Source organism: Apodemus sylvaticus, chromosome 21 (assembly GCF_947179515.1).
Source record: "Apodemus sylvaticus chromosome 21, mApoSyl1.1, whole genome shotgun sequence".
Lineage (NCBI taxonomy): Eukaryota > Metazoa > Chordata > Mammalia > Rodentia > Muridae > Apodemus > Apodemus sylvaticus.
This window is the reverse complement of record NC_067492.1, coordinates 17717551-17738095: the sequence shown is the minus strand read 5'-3', so window position 1 is coordinate 17738095 and position 20545 is coordinate 17717551. Positions and strand designations below refer to the sequence as shown.

Sequence of the window (20545 nt, the reverse complement as noted above, 5' to 3'; positions counted from 1 at the left end):
ACAGTGAGACACTGTCTCAAAAAATATTTTTTTTTTTTACAAGACAAAGAATGGATGATAAATTAGCCCAAACTGAGCCGGGCGGTGGTGGCGCACGCCTGTAATCCCAGCACTCTGGGTAGCAGAGGCAGGCAGATTTCTGAGTACGAGGCCAGCCTGGTCTTCAGAGTGAGTTCCAGGACAGCCAGGGCTATACAGAGAAACCCTGTCTCGAAAAAACCAAATCCAAAAAACAAAAATTAAAAAAATTAAAAAAAAAATTAGCCCAAACTGAGTAACCAAACTTGCTAAAAACAAGAGAGGCATATTAGCCACTGAGGACATTAAATTACAGAAATCTGTGGAGTTCTTCCAGTAGACCATTGAAATTGTAAATTATTTGCATACTACTTGGCCATCCTAGTATAGGATCATATAAAAGCCTTTTTCACATATATGGTGTACATGTATGTTCTTGTGTGTGTGTGTGTGTGAGAAGGCGAATATTCATGTGGAGGGCAGAAGTTGGCAGAGTTGTCTTTCTCACACTAGATTTATTTAGTTGAGGCAGGAGATCTGAGCTCTGGTCCTCCTGCTGGCACAGCAAATCCTTGATCCACTGAGCCATCTTTCCAGGCCCCATACAAAGCTCTCTCTCTCTCTCTCTCTCTCTGGCTTCTTTTTTTAGACAGGGTTTCTCTGTATAGCCCTGGCTGTCCTGGAACTCAGTCTGTAGAGCAGGCTGGCCTTGAACTCGGAAATCCGCCTGCCTCTGCCTCCCAAGTACTGGGATTACAGGCATGCGCCACCACTGCCCGGCTACAAAGCTTCTTAATATGAATAAATGACCTGATCAGTAGAATTAATGATTTTTCACTTAAAGCACACAGCTTCACCACATTTTCTGAAATATAATTTAGTTATAAATTATTATAAAGTTGAACATAAGAGAAATACAGTTAAACATGTAGAATTGCATTATAAAAGATTACAACTGAATACAATTCCAGGGTTTGGCAAGATGTCTCAGTGGTTAAAAATGGCTGTCCTTGCCGGGCACTGGTAGCACAAGCGTTTAATCCCAGCACCTGGGAGGCAGAGGCAGGCAGATTTCCGAATTCGAGGCCAGCCTGGTCTACAGAGTGAGTTCCAGGACAGCCAGGGATACACAGAGAAACCCTGTCTCGATAAAACAAACAAACAAACAAAAAGAAAAAGAAAAACAAAACAAACAAACAAAACAAAACAAAACAAAAAGAAAAACCAAAAAAAGTGGGGGTTGGGGGAAAGGAATCCAGCCATGGTAGCACGTGCCTTTAATCCCAGTACTTGGGAGGCTAGGGCCTGCAGATCTTAGTTCCAGAACAGCCTTAAACAAGTTTCAGGCCAGTCATGGCTGCACAGTAGGTCCTGTCCAGAAAAATATAATTAGAGAACAAAACTAAAGTTAGGAAGAGGAGGAGGAGGAAGAGGAGGAGGAAGAGGAGGAGGAAGAGGAGGAGGAAGAGGAGGTGGTGGTAACAGTAGCAGCAGTAATAGTACTAGGTGGGGTGCGGGGGGAGGGAAGCAACTCCAGAGCCAAGTGTGGTGGCAGGCCTGTAACCTCAGGACTTCAGAGGCAGAGACAGGAAGACTACCACAAACTGAAGGCCAGCTTCATGAATAGTTGGAGGCTAGCCAAGGATACATAGCAAGACATTGCCTCAAATAAAATCTAAAAACAAAAACAAACAAAAAATCACGATCCTAACTCAAAGAATTCAAAGTAATTCTTTATTGATAATAAACATTTATACTAGCATTAGAAATGTCAGTAGAAAAATAATATTTAAATAAATCTCTAATGTACAAAGATTTGATCATTTTGACTATAGCAGTTAAGTGCAATAACCTAATATAAAAAGTTAAACTGACTTTGGTCATAACCAGCCTTACACAGTCCACAAGAAAGAAATACAAGTTCACAAAACCTTCTGCGCGTGGACCATTAATGGCACCGGGGCTTCACATTCCAGGAAAGAGTTCCTTAGGGAAGGTTGGCATGGCCTGCACTGTCACAATAACTTAAGGGAAACCAGGGCAGTCACAAAGGACATTGGAATAGAAAGCCAACATACAATTTAAAAACCTAAAGGACACAGGAAGGACGCCATTACTCGCACGAAGTGCTGCTCGATGCTCCCAGCATTTCCCAAGTGGAGTCTTGCTGCAATGGAAGTGTGCAACCCAGAGATGCATCTGCTCACAATCATTACACTTTTGCACATGAACTTAAATGTTTACCCCAGAATCCCATTAAAGCGTCAAGAAATCAGCTTTGGGTTGGGGGTCGCCTCTCTATCTAAGAACTTAAAAGAGGATGAGAAGGGGGGACACAGACTCAGGAATCAGGGCCCAAGAAAGTCCTTACTGGGAGGAAATTCCTCAAGGTGATGTGTTCAACACACACCAAGGCAGATAACTGGAGTTTGAGACAAGAGGAGGAAGAGAAGCGATCCAAGTGGAACGCACTCTTTATCGTTCAAATGGTTTCTTCCGAAAAACATTTCAAGCCGCAGAGCTCAGTCTGTAGACTCTATGTACATTTATGCACAAAAGAACACTTCACACAGCCTGGCATGGTGGCACATGCGTTTAGCCAGCACTTGGGAGGCAGAGGCAGGTGGATCTGTATGAATTCCAGGCCAGCCTGATCCACAACGTGGGTCCAGGACAACCAAGGTTATTACACAGAGAAACCCTGTCTCAACAAAACAAAACACCCCCCCACACACACAAAAAAATGCTTCACACATTGGGATAGATGAAACACTTGGTAATTTGAAGATACATTTCAAGTTTTTGTTTTTAAAGCTGATGAAACATATGGAAACAAAAACACCCTAACTTTTGTATCTTGGTTGTAAATACAACCTAAAATTCTAATCATGAATATGTTCACGAGTTATTTTTTAGGGCAACAGTCAACGACCTATTCACCTATGTGCTTAGTGTGTAAAATTACATCCCAAAGAATGCTTAGTAACACAAGGCCTCCTCCCAGTGATGCTACCAGCTCCCACAAGGCCCAGTACAACATTCCAGTTTCTCCAGCTGAAGGGGTGGTTTCCAAACTCAAAGTCCCTCAGACTGAAAATGGAAATCTTTTGTCAGAAGAAAGAGTTGCTCTTTTTGCTGGGGATTATAAAAAGCCATTTATTTGCATTTTAGTTGCCCACCAAATCTGATCTGATCACCACCACAGTTTTGACAACCGGTGGTCAAAAGGAAAGAGCCAATTATTTTTGGAGCCATTCCTACAGTTTCCCCTGATGTCATTACTGGGCAAATTGATCTGCTCAGCTATTTTACCAAACTTTAAAATCACGTGTACATGGGGGACAGGAAGTATGTGCATGTGGGTGCAAGTGCCAGAGGTCCTCTTGGGTATTTAAAGAGAAATTTTAATTACATTTATGTATTTATGTATACATGTGAACAGCACATGGAGAGCAGAGACAAGGGCAGGAGATGGTTCTCAGGATCCATCACGCGGACCCTGAGAACCTGCTGAAGATCTTGCCAGACCTCCTGGCTGCTTGTTAACCAGAAGCTGAGAGCATATTGCTTTAAGATAAATTTATTTCCTCATAGGTTGTGAGTCTTAATCTCACAATGAAAATTTTCTTTTAAAAATGTCAGTTAATCACCAGAAGCTACTTTTAAAACAGGTTACAACATGGCTGTTGTATTTTATTGTAGTTTCTACAAAACCGTTGAATTGAAGAAAGGTGCCTAAGTTCTACACTCCCTTTCCTTTCTGAAGGTCACAGTTTAGAGGCCTTTTTAAGGAAAAACAAAGTTAGGCAGTAGAGTTAAAAATTAAAATAGCTAAAATCAAGTTAAAAACTACTACTACTCTTTAAGGACATAAATTCTCTGGAAGAAAAATAAGAAGGCTGGACGGGGTTATGTCTGAAGTGTTAGGCACTTTCTGGGAATGGATACTCAAATACTGCAAGGGCGGGCTGAGGAGCCACTGCTAGGTAAACACGGTGTGAGGAAAACCAATAGCCACTAACCCTTCAGCACACTGCACAAGCACAGACTCATCCAATCAACAAAACCACCAAGAAAAACTCTAACAGAATCCTGCAAGTATCTTATCTGTGCCTGAATGTCCAAAGAATATCCTAATCTACCTGGTTTTGAAGGTCAAGTCAAGCCATTTAAGAAAGTCTGTGTGTTTAAGATGGATAGTATTAAACATAACAAGGTGTCATGGACATTCTTTGGGAAAAGGAACCTCGATTAGGCATGACAGTGATGCCTATTGTCCCAGCTATTCAGGAGCCTGAGGCAGGAGGATGCCTTGAGCCCAGGAGTTTGGACCAGCTTAGGCAACAAAACAAGACCTCATGTCTTTAAAACAAAACAAAAACAACAACAAAAAACAAAAACCCCAAAACCAAAAAAAAACTCAATTAGCTAGCTTATTTTGATCAAATGATAAAATTCACATCTCTTGAAACATATTAAATAATCAGAGGTCAAGATAGTTATCCATAACACGTCACATTCTCAGCGGTCACCTACTTTTGACAGTGGAACCAAAGCTGTTGCTTTGAACTCTACTTCACTTCTTCCTGGGACATTCCACCAGTCTGTTGGCTTAGCCCAAGCCAGCTTGGCTTTCCTGCCAGGACCTAAGCTTTCAGTACAGAGCAGCCTAGCCCCTTGAAATCAAGCAGCATGCTCCACTGTTGCTAGGAAACAGCAACGATACATTTTTGCACAGGAAGGACGCAGACTCCGAGGCATTGATGGCTTAGGTGACGGTGTGTGCGTGTAAAACTTCTTAAGTTGCCACAAGAGAAGAGACGCCAAGGAGCTTGCTTTGGCTGGGAATGACTGGTGTCCACAAGGGTCTTCAGTTTCTGGAGCTTTGACTAGAAGAAAGGTCTGTGGCGATCTTCACACTCTCACACCTTCTAGTTGCTTCCATTTGAGGAATGAAGAAACCATGACACCGTCCATTCCTTTTGAGGAGTCTATAAAACTCAGGGATGGCATATCACAGTGAAAGGGCGTATGCTATAGAGTAGCTAAAACCCGTAAAAAGGAGACGACCACTACACAGAACGTCTGCCCGGTGCCCAGCGTGAGGGCTTCGAAGGGGATCATCTCCTTCCCCGCGGCCCGGTACACCCCAGCAATTGCTGCGCCTGGTTCAAATTCAAGCATGTTGAAGGAGAAAGAGAGAGAGAAAAAAAAAATTAGTCAACAAAACCTGAGATTAATGACATCGCAAAATAGAAGATTTAAAATTTTCCCTGTCCAGAGATAGTGTTTTTATTATTTAGTTATGAACGGAAAGTTTGTGCTCTCTGAGCTTTTTGGTAACCATGCTAACTTTCTTAGTGAGGTTTGCAAGTCAGCATTTAGATTTGGACTCCCTTAGCTTGGGCATCTCCTATTTACTGGATGATCTGAAGTGACAGTTGAGATGACAAGACAGCAGTTCCCTCTCGGGAACAGCATCACCCCTCCCTCCTTTTCTTGCTAGCTGACCACATGCCTATGGTCACCAAATACATTCTTGGCGATGGATGACAATCTACTGAGACAGATCAGGAAATGGTTCCAGGGCACAGGGGATCCGAGCTCCACATGCTATTAAATGGGGGATTCCACTCAAGAAAAGAGGGAGAAATCAACATGGGATTCAAAGGACACGGGTCACAGAGGACACAGGGTCCCTTCTGTTTCCCAGGTTGCTATTTCCCTTTCTATAGTCACTACAACCTCCTGGAGAACAGGAGCCCATCTCAGAAACACTGGTGCCAACCCAGACACCCTGTCTCATCTTCTACACCCAGACCTGTGTTGACCCAGATATCCCTTTGAGAGTCACAGATACTCAGGAAACACAGTCATTGAAATCCAATTATCTACAGGGAAGTAGAGGGTGTGGCTCCATGACAATGCATGTCCTTAGGATATAGGCTGTGGGTTCCATTCTCAGCACCTCAAAATAAAGACTACACATTCTTAAAATGTGACACGAGACGTTATTCATGTTTTCAGAAGCAAACCATATTAGATATTTGCCTCCAGGGGCCATCAGTGTCACCAAGGTGTCAGAGCACAAGTCTCATAGAGCCTCTGTAACTGAGCTTTCTTAAAGAAAAGAAAGAAGCCTGAGGAACTTGACCTGACTCCTCCCGAGAGTCAATGAGGAAGAAAGCAAGGAAAATCCCGGAGAGCAGGAAAAGGAAGCACTGCTCAGCTACTGTGCGCCAACTACAGCACCAGGTCCTCAGACACGGGCCTCTCCCCCTAGGCACCCAAGGGTGTGGCTGGCTCCTCCACCCAGGCTCTACTGTCTCAGGGGCCAGAAAGTCCCTGTGGATACTGCAGCATTTAGTGACACGGAACACAGAGAAACAGTTACAGCATCAAGTAGAGGGAGAGAGAGGTGGAGGAAGGAAGGAAGGAAAAAAACAAAAAGAAAGAAAGCCAATCAAAGAGACCAAATAAATGAACATTTCTGCTCAAAGCTCAGGGTTTAAATTTACCATAAAAATAAATAGACGACAAATTAGGAATGTTACATTCCTGTGTTCTATAAATACATTTATAATTTTATATAGATTATATTTTGTGTAATATAAACATATATTTTATAATGTAAATATATTGTATATAATATATATTTAAAAATGGCTGGGACTGGAGAGTTGGCTCAGTGATTAAGAGCACTGGCTGCTCTTCCAGAGGACCTGGGTTCAATTCCCAGTACCCACAAGAGAACTCACAGCTGTCAGCAACTCCAATATCTGACATCCTCACACAGACATACACATGCAGGCAAAACACCAATGCACATAAAAATAATTACTTAAAACACACACACACACACACCAAAATACAACCTGTGCCTACTAATGCACAGTATGATTTTTATTTTTATTTTATTTTAAGGTTATATTTCTAGAAAATAAATATACATGCTTCTGTTCTGTGTAAGTATAAATTTAAAAATGATTTATCATTTTTTCTTCCTCTAGTTGTCAAGAACACAAAACAAACCAAACAAAGACAAAAGAAAGAAGCAGATTTAAAAATAGTTTCTAATTTCCATGTTACTCCAGTCTCGAGTCAGGAAGTCTGGGGTGGAGAACATAGTGGATTGAAAAACACGAATCAGACACTTCACTTCCTTTGTGTACGGTGCTGGGGTCAAACCCAGGCCTCAGATGTGCTAGGTCAGCTTTGCTGCTTGGCACGCCTAGCCCTCAATCATCTTCCTTAACAGATTTACTCTCTATCCCTAAAGGAATCACACCAGAAAGAGTGGAAGAGATCAGTGAGCCCTTCTGCCAAGCCCAGGTCAAGGGAACGGGGACCAGAGAGGTGCTGGGACTCCCACAGGGAAAGGCTTTTATTTTGCTAGTGGCCCATCTCAAAGCATTTAAAATCTGACTCAGAAAAAGTCAAAGAGATTGGCCAGGGAATGAGCTTGAGAGTTAAAAGACAAATTAAAACCCAATAAAGGAATAATATTAAAAAATAAGATCCACACTTAAAAGCTAACACTTTAAAACTCATTTTGTATATATGTGTGTGTGTGTGTGTGTGTGTGTGTAAACATGAAAACACAAACAGACACACACACACTCCCCCCAACCCCATGCTAGAAACCAAACCCAGGGCTCTGTGCTTGCTAAGACCCATTTTACCACTGAGCTAAGTTCCCAGCCCCACCGCACCCCCCACCGCCCATTTCTAAAATGAGTCCTAAAACTAGGTGAGTAACCGCATTACAAGTTTTCGATGGTGTTTTAACGTCTAACATACTTGTCAAGATTCCAGCAGTGATTGGTCCCACGACGCCCATGAACAGGATGCTGACCGACACCAACCTACCATATTTGTGATGTCTGAGGGTGAAGAGGGCCAGCAGGCCAGCAGGGACATGAAAGAACACAGAAGACATCAGTGCCCACAGGAACACACCATACCACATCTCTGTGAGGGGAGAGAAAGGCAATGCTGGAGCCACCAGCTTTCCCAGTGGGGCGCTGCCAAGGGGCCCGGTCCCCGCCCCTGCACCCGGTCTTCCCATTCTTGTCTGCAGGAAGTTGTCTATAGTGGGTTTTGCCATTAGTGTTTTTATTTGGTTTTTTTTTTTTAAGTTGGATGGAGAAGCCTCTTTTTTATTAGATTTATTCATTTTATTGTATGTGTGTTTTGCCTGTATGTACGAATGTACATACATACATGTTTGGTGCCCATGGAGGTCAGAAGAGGACATTGGAACTCCTAGAACTGGAGTTACAGATGGTTGTGAGCCACCAGTTGGGAGCTGGGAGTTGAACCTGGGTCCTCTGCAAGAGCAGCACTTAACCTATGAGCCTCCTCCCTAGCACCTTGTTTTTGTTATTGGGAGGCAGGGTCTCATCATGTGGCCCAGGATAGCCTCATACTCAGTACCTATCCGAAGCGGGCCTCGAACTCTGATCCTCCTGCCTCCCTTGTATTATAGGCATCTACTACCATGCTAAGCTTTATTACGTTTTATTTTTCCTTTGGTTTTTTCGAGACAGGGCTTCTCTGTGTAGCCCTGGCTGTCCTGGAACTCACTTTGTAGACCAGGCTGGCCTCGAACTCAGAAATCTGCCTGCCTCTGCCTCCCAAGTGCTGGGATTAAAGGCGTGCGCCACCACCGCCCGGCTCTTTATTATGTTTTTAAAGGGTTCAGAAACTTCCACTCACAGGCGATCAGCTGTTTAAACAGCGGGACTTATTTAGACTCATTAATAGGACTTGTAGACACAGTAACAAGTCAGGAAGAGTGAGAGGTAGGAAGGAAGTCTTCACCTTAATCTGACTGCTGGTTAGCACGCAGATCTGACCTGCAGCCTCAAAACTGACCAACAACCAGCTCTTTCAACGGTCTAGCCTTGGAGTTTTGTCACAGCAGCCTGGCTGTAACAAACACCCACACAGAAGCACAGCACCTACCCGCGGACGGGCTATCAGGATCCTGTTGGCACCATTCTAGGCTGTGGAGTGCAGCACACCTGATGAGCCACCCCCCTAGCCTCCCAAACCCCAAGCCCCGCCCCCTATCCTCCCTAGCCCCCAAACCCCACCCCCTATCCTCCCTAACCCCCAAACCCCGCCCCCATCCTCCCTAACCCCCAAACCCTGCCTCCATCCTCCCTAAACCCCCAAACCCCGCCCCCTATCCTCCCTAACCCCCAAACCCCGCCCCCATCCTCCCTAACCCCCAAACCCTGCCTCCATCCTCCCTAAATCCCCAATCCCCGGCCCCTATCCTCCCTAACCCCCAAACCCCGGCCCCTATCCTCCCTAATCCCCAAACCCTGCCACCTATCCTCCCTAAACCCTAAACCCCGCCCCCTATCCTCCCTAAACCCCAAGCTCTGCTCCTATCCTCCCTAACCCCCAAACCCCGCCCCCATCCTCTCTAAACCCCCAAACCCCGCCCCCATCCTCCCTAAACCCCAAATCCCGCCCCCTACCCTCCCTTACCCCCAAACCCTGCCTGCCTACCCCTCACTACCCTCATCCTATGTGTTACCGCCACTCCAGCCATATGCGTTAGCTACCTCAGTACCACTTAAAACACTCTGAGGGGGAAAGAAGCCTTGATTATATTAAATATTATATATATTAAATGAGTAGTTTTTAAAAATACTCTCAGGATCAGAGTATTTATGAGACTTTAAAAGCTATCACAAACTTGTATATATAAAACACTTTAAAAAAAAAAACCTAAGTGATTTCTTTTTAATCTACTGCACCTTAAATTGCCAACTGTTTAACAGCTATTTATTGATCAATGTAGAGTGCTTTTTGTTTCCCTGGCTCAACACACTGCCAAAAATGTTTCTCTGTCTTCCGGCATGTCCTGTTCACTGCTTCAAACCGAAGGGCAGTATCAGCTGGGTCTTCCTTGGCAGCTGTATTGTTGGTTTTTCTGCTGCTGTAACACAATCTTTTGGCTCAAGGTTCTGTGAACTGGGAAGTCCAAGACTGTGGGGGCCTTCTTTTTTACTCCTCCCGTCTCTCCCTCTCCTTCTCCCTGTGTGTGTGTGTGTGTATGTGTGTGTGTGTGAGATCACAAGTGTATGGGCACACATGTGGAGATAAAGTTTGCCATTGGGTGCCTCTTTGATGAATCTCTTGAATGCAAACCTCACCACTTCCGCCCGTCTAGTTGGCCAGCTTGTTCTGAGGATCCCTTCTTTGCCTCCCAAATGCCAGGACTACAAGTTGGCTGCCATGCTCACACAGCATTTATATCAGAATTGGAGATTCAAACTCTGGACCCGGTGGTATCAAAATCTTGAGCGAGATACATACATGTACATATACACAGAGCTTTCAGACAATGGAAGAGCAGAGTCTCACGTGGAGAGCTGTGTCCTCCAGATGATACTGAATTAACGAATGGGCTTGCTGATGACTAGCGCTCTGCCTTTAACCCCCAAACCGGGGTCATCAGGCCCCAAGATCACTCCAGTCTAAAAAGAACAGGAACAGGAAGGGCCAGGCAAGCCAGCGGGCGTCCTTTCTCCTGGCTCTTCTCAACCTTCCGCTCCCGGTCTTGCAGCTGGGTACACTCCCGTGCTGGGTGAACCTCTGTAAAGCTGGGGTTGTAAGAAACACATCTGTCCCCAAAGGACTAGAGTCTTGCCTACTCCTGTGACTCCTGCTGGAGCTGGGCCGCCTGGAGGCTCCTGGCCCATCAGTCTGCGTCAGTCAATGGTGCACCCCTCGCTTGCCGACTGTCTCCTGTCTGCCAGGTGCTACCATCTCCTCGGCCCTAACAATGACTTACTCTCGGGATGACTCTGCTTGTCTTGATCATTGTTCTATTGCTGTGAAGAGACCCCATGACCAAAGCAACTCTTCTAAGAGAAAGCATTGGACTGGAAGCACATTAACAATTTCAGAGGGCGAGGCCATTATCACAACAGCAGGAAGCACACTAGAGCAGTAGCTAAGCCGAGACAGAGACAGAAACAGAGACAGAGACAGACAGACAGACAGATAGAAATACAGACAGACAGGGCCTGATGTGGGTTTTTGCAACCTCAAAGCCCACCCCATGACATACCTCTTTCAATAAGGCCATACCTCCTCCTCATCCTTCCCAAAACAGTTCCACCAATCAGGGACTAAGCATTCAACCGTATGAGCCCACAAGGGTGAGGGCATTCTTCTTCAAACAATAGCCAGGGCTGGCCTTGAATTCAGGCCTGAGCCCAGGATGGTTGGCCTCAAATTCACAACCATCCCACCTCAGCCATCCAAGCGCTGTGTTTACAGCTGTGTGCCATCGTACCTGATCAGTTGGTGGAAAGCAGCACTCCGTCCCTGGCACACACCATCCCTGGCACGCTCTACCACTTCCTCTGCCCTCTCTCCTGTCTCTCCCAGACATGGTGTCCTTCCTTTTCCCCATGTCTCCATGGATCACTTGTTCCATATGGGAGGACTTTTGTTTTGTCTGTCAAGGTCCTTCGAACAGACACCCCAACACAACAGGACTGGAGAGAAGACTCAGCACTCTGAGCCACTGCTACTGTTGCAGAGAGCCAAAGTTCACGTCCCAAACCCCACATCGTGCAAATACCTGTAACTCCAGCTCCCAGAGATTCAATGCCCTCTTCTGTTCCTTGTGGGCATCTATACACATATGCTCATACACATAAATAAAAATAAACTTGAAGGGCTGGAGAGATGACTCAGTGGTTAAGAGCACTGACTGCTCTTTCAGAAGTTCAGAGTTCAATTCCCAACAACCACATGGTGGCTCACAACCATCTGTAATGGGATCCGATGCCCTCTTCTGGTGTGTCTAAAGACAGCTGTAGTGTGTGCATATAAATAAATAAATAAGTATTTTTTAAAAATCTTAAAAAGATACACCACTTATTTAGTAAATGAATAACTGACTTGTCCAAGTTGGATGCATTTGTGACATCAGCAAAAGCACAATCAAAATACTATTGGGTTTGCTTGATTTGACATTAATTTAGTGAAACCCTATGTTCGGAAAATGATTGTCATTCCCAATTGTTGAAAATGACAACTAAAAGTCAGTCCTGGCGGTGCAGGTTTAGACTCTCAGCACTAGCACCAGGAAGGCTCAGGTTCTCTGACCACCTCAGCTCCACAGTGAGACCTTGTCGCAAACAAACAAACACAAAGAGACAGCGAAAGAGATCTGAGCAAGTTAGAATGAGAATCTGGCAGAATCCTAGATGTCCAAATTGCAAAAGCGGATTTAAAAAAAAAAAATCAATTCAAAGCTTTTTAGTGCAGAGAAACCACAGAATATTTTAGGGCAATGATCTGCCATGAGTTTGCATAAAGTACAAGGTAACCTTTTCCATGTGACCAAACTAAAAAGGGAACCAGGCTCAGGACCCTGAATAAGATTCCTAGTAAGAGGGTCTTAGTGTCTCAAACAGGGAAAACATCAAGTAACCATTATAACCAGAATTCCAAATAAAGAATTCCAGCTGCTTTTCCAGAGGACCTGAGTTCAGTTCCCAGAGAGTTCCAGGTCAGTATCAAAACAAAACAAAACAAAACAAAACAAAACAAAACAAAACAAAACAAAGCTGAAGTAAACAGAAGAGCTGTTCTTGGGTAAATGAGACCAAAGTGCCAGACAACCAAATTCAGTGTGTGGTTCTATTATTATGTAGCTCTGGCTGACCCAGAACTTGCTATGTGGACCAGGCTGACTTCCAACTCAGACATCTGATTGTTTCTGACTCCCGAGTGCTGGGGTTCTGGTTGTGAGCCTCCACACCCAGCAACATCTGACTTTTCATTAGGCCCCATAATTAAAGTAGCCTGCCATCTAGGCTTGCCTAACTCTACCTATGACCGCCTCATAACTGCCTAATGAGCCTCAGCTTTTAAGCAGGTGTGTGTCTTTTACCACCCACCTAAACACATGGATACTTGCTAGTCTGTGTTTCACGTTCTCAGGTTTGAAAGTTCCCAAATAGTTAGGAGAGAAATAAGAAAATGAGTTAACAGCCGGGTGGTTGTGGCGGTGGCATACGCCCGTAATCCCAGCACTCTGGGAGGCAGAGGCAGGCGGATTTCTGAGTTCGAGGCCAGCCTGGTCTACAGAGTGAGTTCCAGGACAGACTATACAGAGAAACCCTGTCTCGAAAAAACCAAATCCAAAAAACCTAAATAAATAAATAAATAAATAAATAAATAAATAAATAAAAATAGACTAATTGAATTCTAGAAAAGTATGAACCCTTCATCTTTTGGGGGAGAGTCTCCAGAATGATGTGTGTGTGTTTACTTGTGATCACTTTCAGATTTATTTATATATGTATTTATTTTTAATCACTGTCAGGTGGGACACTAATACTTCAGGAAAGTATCTGAACTTCCAGACTCCCCTGGTGGGCAGGATCACAAGCTAACATCTTCAGCTGCCACAAAACAAAAAAGATAATCACCTTGTCAGCTACTACACAGGCAGGTCCCAGGTGTCTACCGAGAGGCGCCTGGCAGTCGCTGCCCAGTAAGTACATGATACTAGCAGGTGTCTGGCTGAAGGTTGCAGTCAGCAGTCCCACCCGTCGTCTTCTACATCGTCCCTGGGCTAGTTTCTCTTTGCTGCAGTGTCCTAATTCACCCCCAACCCTCCGCCTGTCATCTTGCCTTCAAAAATCCAAAGCAAGTAATCACACCCTCCCCTGAAGGCCTTTGTTAATAATCCCAGCGGAGGCAATTCTCCTCCCCACAACTTTCTGAACTGTAGCAATTCTACAGTGTAACTGTAACTTGAAAAGCCCTCCGAGCAGAAAGGCGGCGGAGAAACTCCTGTAGGAGCTAAGAGCATTTTAGAAGTTGTGTCTTAAGTTCTTCAAGGTGCGGGTGGGGAATCCCGCAACAGGTTTGAGCAAGTGATTCCTCCATGGACAAGCTGGTGGGGAGATGGGTGTAGGACAGAGTCAGAGGACAAGGTCAGCACACAGGCTCTCAGAGGAAGGATACAAGCAGTCGCTAGGACAGGACAGCCGTCGCCCCAGTGCGATTCCAGGACTGCCTCGGCCTCGCCCTGGGAGGGCAGGCGACAGGTGCGCAGTGCGCAGGCGCGGGGCGGGGCGTACCTGGGAAGGAGCAGAGCGAAGTGGAGTTGGGGCACAGGGTCCCGTTGCCCACCCGCGGCACGAGCTTCAGGCTGAGGATCTGCTGCAGGAGCCCGGCTGAGGCGCTGCCACCGCCGCTCCCCTCGCGCTCCATCCCGCCGCCATCCACAGCCCAGAGCGCCGTGGAGCACCGCACCTCCACAGCCACGGCGTCACCTTTGGCCGGCCCTCTTCTCCCACCCACTCCAACGGCGCTGCTATAGTAATCGGTTCTCCTTCCAATCACAGGGCGCCGCAGATGGAGGGGGCGGGGTAACGGTTGTTCCCGCCCCCTGGCGCTGCGTTCGATTAGAGAAACCCCGGACATGCTGCGCCCCTAGTGGCAAGTTTCTTCTGCTCCATCTGGGTGTGTTGGTCTCTGCACTTCGCTTTAATGCCACCTTTAAGTAGGACAAGTCCGGTGAGAGTGCTCAGGGTAGAGGCGAGGCGCTTGCCTCCAAGCATGAGGGATTTGCCTTTTATCCTTAGGACTCACGCGGTGAAAGGTGAGAACCAACTCCCATGGGTTGGCTCTTTCTACCTTCACACGTGTACTGTACACGTACACTCACATAAATTGAAAAAAATAGTATAAAAAAGATACAGCACCAAAACAAACAAACAAACAAACAAACAAATAAATAAATAAATAAATAATGAGATGACGAATAGTCTATTCAAATTTCTCTGTAAGGCTGAATATGTACTGACAGAGAGCCAGCCTCGCTGCACAATACCCTAGATTCCAACCCCAGTTGCTTAGCGTGTCAAAGACTGTAGATTCTCTGGGCAGTAATGGTGTGCCCCTTTAATCCTAGCATTCAAGGAAGCAGAGGGGGGTAGATTTCTGAGTTAAAGGCCAGCCTGGTCTACAGAGTTCCAGGACAGCCAGAGAGCTACACAGAGAAACTCTGCCGAAATCAAAACCAAAGCAAATACGAAACAAAACAGACTGTAGGTTCAATTTCTAAACAACCAACACTCAAAAATAAGACTTTAAAAATGGGCCAGAAATTTTGTAAGTCACTGAAGTTGAAACTTTTAAGAGCTGAAATGAAAAGACCTTCTGGGACCAGCAAAATGGCTCAGCAAGTAACCTGCTCACAAGCCTAGTCACGTAGTTCCATCTCAGGGGCCCACATGGTAAAAAAAGAACCCATAACTGCAAGTTGTCCCTTGACCTTCACACTCCGTGGCACAGGTTCCCACACACATATTGCTATGGCTAATCCTGGTTGTAAACTTGACTACATCTGGCATGAACTAAAACCCCAACGGCTGGCTAAAGCCCTGAGGGATTTAAAGTAGGAATACTCATAAGCTGGATCTTTGAGGTGGGAGATCCACCTTTGATCAGAACCACGCCATCTACTGGTTTGAATAGGCTTAGCCCATGGGAAGCCGCACTTATTAGGAGGTGTGGTCTTGTTGGACGAGGCGTGGCCTTCCGTGTTAGAGGAAGTGTGTTATTGGGTAGGAAGGCGTTGAGGACTCCTAGGGTTCAAGCTCCACTCCGTGCAGAAGAGACAGTCTCTCCTGCTGCCTTTGGATCAAGATTCTTGGCTCCTTCTCCAGCAGGCACGCTGCCCAGCTTCCTGTCATGAAGTTAAGGAACTGAATCTCTGAAACTGTAAGCCAACCCCAATGAAATGTTTGGCTTTATAAAAGTTGCTGGGCTGGAGAAAGGAGTTAAGAGCACTGACTGCTCTTGGAGAGGTCCAGAGTTCAACTACCAGCAACCACACGGTGGCTCACAACCATCTGTAATGGGATCCGATGCCCTCTTCTGGTGTGTCTGAAGACAGCGACAGTGTACTCATATACATAAAATAAAAAATAAATCTTCTTTTGGGTTTTTTTTTTTTTTTTTTTTTTGGATTTGGTTTTTTCGAGACAGGGTTTCTCTGTATAGCCCTGGCTGTCCTGGAACTCACTCTGTAGACCAGGCTGGCCTCGAACTCAGAAATCTGCCTGCCTCTGCCTCCCAGAGTGCTGGGATTACAGGCATGCGCCACCACCTCCCAGCTAAAAAATAAATCTTAAAAAAAAAAAAATGTTTAAAAAGAAAAAGAGTTGCTTTGGTCATGGCGTCTCTTCATAGCAGTAAAACCCTAAGACACTGGCATTAGAGCCTGTTTTGGGATTCCAGTGTCTACTGAAGACCAGCGGAGTCATCCAGCCTCATGGACTGAACAACTGGATTCTTGGGCTTTCCATTATTGGGTTAGCTGGACTGCTGCCTGCAAGCATCTTTAAATCATATATATATATATATATATATATATATATATATATATATATAATTTAACATATCCATTAATAAATATGAATAAGTTCTCTTCCTCTAGAGAATCCAGAGTAATACACATAATAAATAAATAATTTTAAAACCTTTTGAAGCAGCTGGGTTTTTTTTTTTAGTAGATTTAGACATCTTGTCAGCATTTTAGATTTTGTAGGATCGTTGTTTTTACATGCTAGAGTGAACAATGCCAACAGCCTTTTCTCATAAATGTGCTGTATCCAAGGAATGCCCAGATGTTGTTCATCTCCCTCCCAAAGAAAAGTTAAAAAAAAAAGTTAGGTTGGGGAATATAGCTCTGTGACAGATGCCTTGCCTCATATGACTTCAGCTCTGGGTTTGATCCCCAGAACTGCACAAAGGTCCCTAGAAGAACTCTAAGGACAACCTGTAGATTGCCTATAAAGAAATGAAAATCTGTTGATTTCACAGCAAAGTGGAAGGGCCTAGAAGGCAAAGAATCGATATTTTGTAAGGGAAAATGTATTTTGAGCCTTCGACTGTTTGCCTTTCCTAGTCATCCAGTTCTCTTATTTCCCACACTTTCTATTACCTTTTTGGTTAGTTTGTTTTGTGAAGAAGTCTTGCTATGTTGTTTTGGCTGACTTGCAACTTTCTGTGCAAAGTATGTCTGGCTTCTGTTACCTTTTAAAAGAGAAAGAGAGAGGCTGGGCAGTGGTGGCACACGCCTTTAATCTCAGCACTTGGGAGGCAGAGGCAGGCAGATTTCTGAGTTCAAGACCAGCCTGGTCTACAGAGTGAGTTCCAGGACAGCCAGGGCTACACAGAGAAACCCTGTCTCAAAAAAAACAAGAGAGAGAGACAGGGAGAGAGAGACAGAGAGAGACAGACAGGCAGACACACACACACACACACACAGAGAGAGAGAGAGAGAGAGAGAGAGAGAGAGAAAGAGAGAGAGAGAGAAAACCTGGTTGCACAACACATAGGTAAAATTGGAATGACGCAGAGATTAGAATGGCCCCAGCATAGCTGTAATCTCAGATCTGGGGAGGGATCGGAAGATTACTGATAAGTGCAGAGTGGGCCTGAAGTAGCTTAGTGATCAAGTGTGCTTCCGGCTCCTCCAGAGGATCTGCCAGGAAGCTCACAGCAGCCTGTAACTACCCAGAGGACCCGACGCCCTCTACTGGCCTCTGACAGTACCTGTTCACATGTGTCTCTAACCTGCTCCCACACACAAATACAAGAGCTTAGTGTAGACAAGAAAATAGATCAATAAAATCACTTCAAAAGTTACACTGTGCGGAGCTGGAGAGATGGCCCTGGCTCAGGAATCCATTTATTCTAGAGAACTATTCATTAAAGCAATGAAGTGGGGCTAGAGAGATGGCCCAGCAGTTAAGAGCACTGACTCACAACCACCTGTAATGAGATCTGATGCCCTCTTCTGGTGTGTATGCAGGCAGCTACAGTGTACACCTATACATAAAATAAACAAACAAACCTTTAAAAAAATTTACAGGCTGGAGAGATGGCTCAGTAGTTAAGAGCACTGGCTGCTCTTCCAAAGGTCCTGAGTTCAATTCCCAGCAACCACATGGTGGCTCACAACCACCTGTAATGGGATCTGATGCCCTCGTCTGGTGTGTCTGAAGACAGCGACAGGATAGTGTACTCACACACATAAGATAAATAAATTAAAAAAAAAAATTACACAGTGGAAAATACTAGGCACACACCATACACACACAAAACAAAACAAAAAACCTGTCTGGTAAAACCAAAAACCAAACCAAACCAAACAACAACAACAACAAAAAAAAAAACCTTGGTCTCCTGTGAGATGGTAAAATCATACACTGGTTCAGTACCTATACAGTGAAGAACTGACTTACATTAAATTAGGAAGCATCATGTACAAAACACACAGCATTTCTCCTTCAAGGGCTTTAGTGAGATAGCTCATTAGAATCTTTTTTCCAAGACAAAGTTTCTCTGTACAGCCCTGACTATCCTGGAGCTTACTCTGTAGACTAGGCTAGCCTCAAACTCCTAGAGATCTGCCCACTTCTGCCTCCTGACTGCTGAGATTAGGCATGAGCCATCAATGACTATCTATGACATTACTTTCAATTTGATTACTAGAATTTTAATGACTGGGAAAGCAAAGAATGGAAAGAGAAAGAAAGGGGGGCTGGAGAGTTGGCTCAGCAGTTAAGAGCACTGACTACTGTTCCAGAGGTCCTGAGTTCAATTCCCAGCAACCACATGGTGGCTCACAGCCATCTGTAATGGGATTTGATGCCCTCTTCCCGTGTGTCTGAAGACAGCTTCAGTGTACTTACAATAAATAAATCTTTAAAGAGAGAGAGAGAGAGAGAGAGAGAGAGAGAGAGAGAAAGGGAATTTATAGGAGCTGATAGACAGAAAGGTAAACCAAGAGTTCGAGGTCAACCTGGGGCTCCATAGTGAGTTCCGGGCTATCCTAGTCTACAGAGTGAGCCAATGAGATGGTTCAGTGGATAAAGACATTAGTCACACAAGCATATTCAATTGCATTTGACCTCCAGAACCCATGTAAAGGTGAAAGAGGAGAACCAACTCCACAATGTTAAGTTTTCCTCTGACCATGAATGAACCAATGTGTATACACACACACACACACACACACACACACACATGCATGCACATGCTCACATGCACGCACACCTGCACACACAGTGTACACACACACCTGCCCCTGCACATGTGCACACACATATGCATGCACACAGTAATAATGGCTTTTTTATTTTTTTGATTTTTTGTTTGTTTGTTTGTTTGAGACAGGGTTTCTTTGTGTAGCCCTAGCTGTCCTGGAACTCACTTTGTAGACCAGGCTGGCCTCAAACCCAGAAATCTGTCTGCCTCTGCCTCCAACTGCTGGGATTAAAGGTGTGTGCCACCACCGCCCACCATAATGGCATTTTTTAAAAATGTGTATGAATGTTTTGCCTATCTGTACCACATGTGTGCCTAGTGCCCATGGGAGGGTGTCAGATCCCTTGAAACTGACAGCTGTGAGCTGCTATGTGGGTGCTGGGTATCAAACCCAGATCCCCTAGAAAAGCAGCCTGTGCTCAGTTAACCACTGAGTCATCTCTCCATCTCTCAAATAAAGCTGAAAGAAGGGGGGGTGGCGACCTTGGGGAGAAAGTAGTACCTAAAGCTAAATCAAATAGCTTATAAGGGTAAAGATATCCCATCTGATTTGGGCATAGAGATCATAAAGAGTCAATTGTGGTGACACATGCTCATAGGATATGCTGAAGAAACAGAGGCGGAAGGATCAGGAGTTGGATGTCAACCTGTGCTATATAGTTTGTGGGGCTTGATAACACACGCCTTTGATACCAGCACTTGGGAGACCAAATAAGGTAAGTAGATCTCTGTGAGTTCAAAGCCAATTTGATCTACATGCTACACCACCGCCCGGCTTGGTTATTCCAGGATAGCCAGTGATATACAATGAGGCTCTGTGTTTAAAAAGAAAATATTGTTAGGGCTTGGAGGTGGTGGTGCACACCTTCAATTCCAGCATATAGGAGGCAGAGGCAGGTAGACCTTTGAGTTGGAGGCCAGCCTGGTCTAAAGAGCTAGTGCCAGGACAGCCAAGGCCAAATAGAGAAACCCTGTCTCAAAAAACAAACAAACAAATTGTCCTGTTAATCTGCTTCAGTGGGGTAGATGTGTGGGCCAGGAAAATTCCAGTTCAAACTGAAGAAACTATAGGAACAGAGGCCATGAGGAACAGATCAGTCAGCCCGGCAGTGGTAGCGCATGCCTTTAATCCCAGCACTTGGGAGGCAGAGGCAGGTGGATTTCTGAGTTCAAGGCCAGCCTGGACTACAGAGTGAGTTCCAGGACAGCCAGGGCTACACAGGGAAACCCTGTCTCAAAAAAAACAAAAACAAAACAAAACAAACAAAAAAAGGAAGAGATCAGATCAGTCAGTAGAGGGCAGTGTGACAAAGGCCTCCTGCTTGGGAAGGGTCGGGTAACCCTGCCTCTGACTTGATTCTGGCCAGGAATATGATCCCTTATCATTATGACTGCTGGTGGGAAATGCTAAATT

General features: G+C 45.0%; 1 protein-coding gene across 2 annotated transcripts; it reads right to left on the bottom strand.

Annotated features, from left to right (window-relative positions):
• Positions 1 to 1738: 1738 nt before the first annotated feature.
• On the bottom strand, positions 1739 to 14372 carry Tmem170a (transmembrane protein 170A). 2 transcript variants are annotated; one of them, XM_052166849.1, is made up of 3 exons: positions 14148 to 14372; positions 7819 to 7989; positions 1739 to 5183 (listed from the first exon to the last, which is right to left on the bottom strand). In XM_052166849.1, the coding sequence occupies exons 1-3, from the start codon at positions 14278 to 14280 to the stop codon at positions 5053 to 5055; spliced, it is 435 nt and encodes a 144-aa protein (XP_052022809.1). In that variant the 5' UTR covers positions 14281 to 14372; the 3' UTR covers positions 1739 to 5052. The 2 variants fall into 2 exon arrangements, with proteins under 2 accessions (XP_052022809.1, XP_052022810.1); XM_052166850.1 differs by having other exon boundaries at positions 7888 to 7989.
• Positions 14373 to 20545: the final 6173 nt, after the last annotated feature.

What these genes read in the sequence shown, in the direction of transcription:
- Tmem170a (XM_052166849.1), bottom strand. Translation starts at nt 14,280, where the DNA reads ATGGAGCGCGAGGGGAGCGGCGGTGGCAGCGCCTCAGCCGGGCTCCTG. An exon ending in TTCGCTCTGCTCCTTCCCAG is followed by an intron (nt 7,990 to 14,147) that starts GTACGCCCCGCC and finishes CTCCCCTCACAG; the next exon opens with AGATGTGGTATGGTGTGTTC. An exon ending in CACTGCTGGAATCTTGACAA is followed by an intron (nt 5,184 to 7,818) that starts GTATGTTAGACG and finishes AATTTGAACCAG; the next exon opens with GCGCAGCAATTGCTGGGGTG.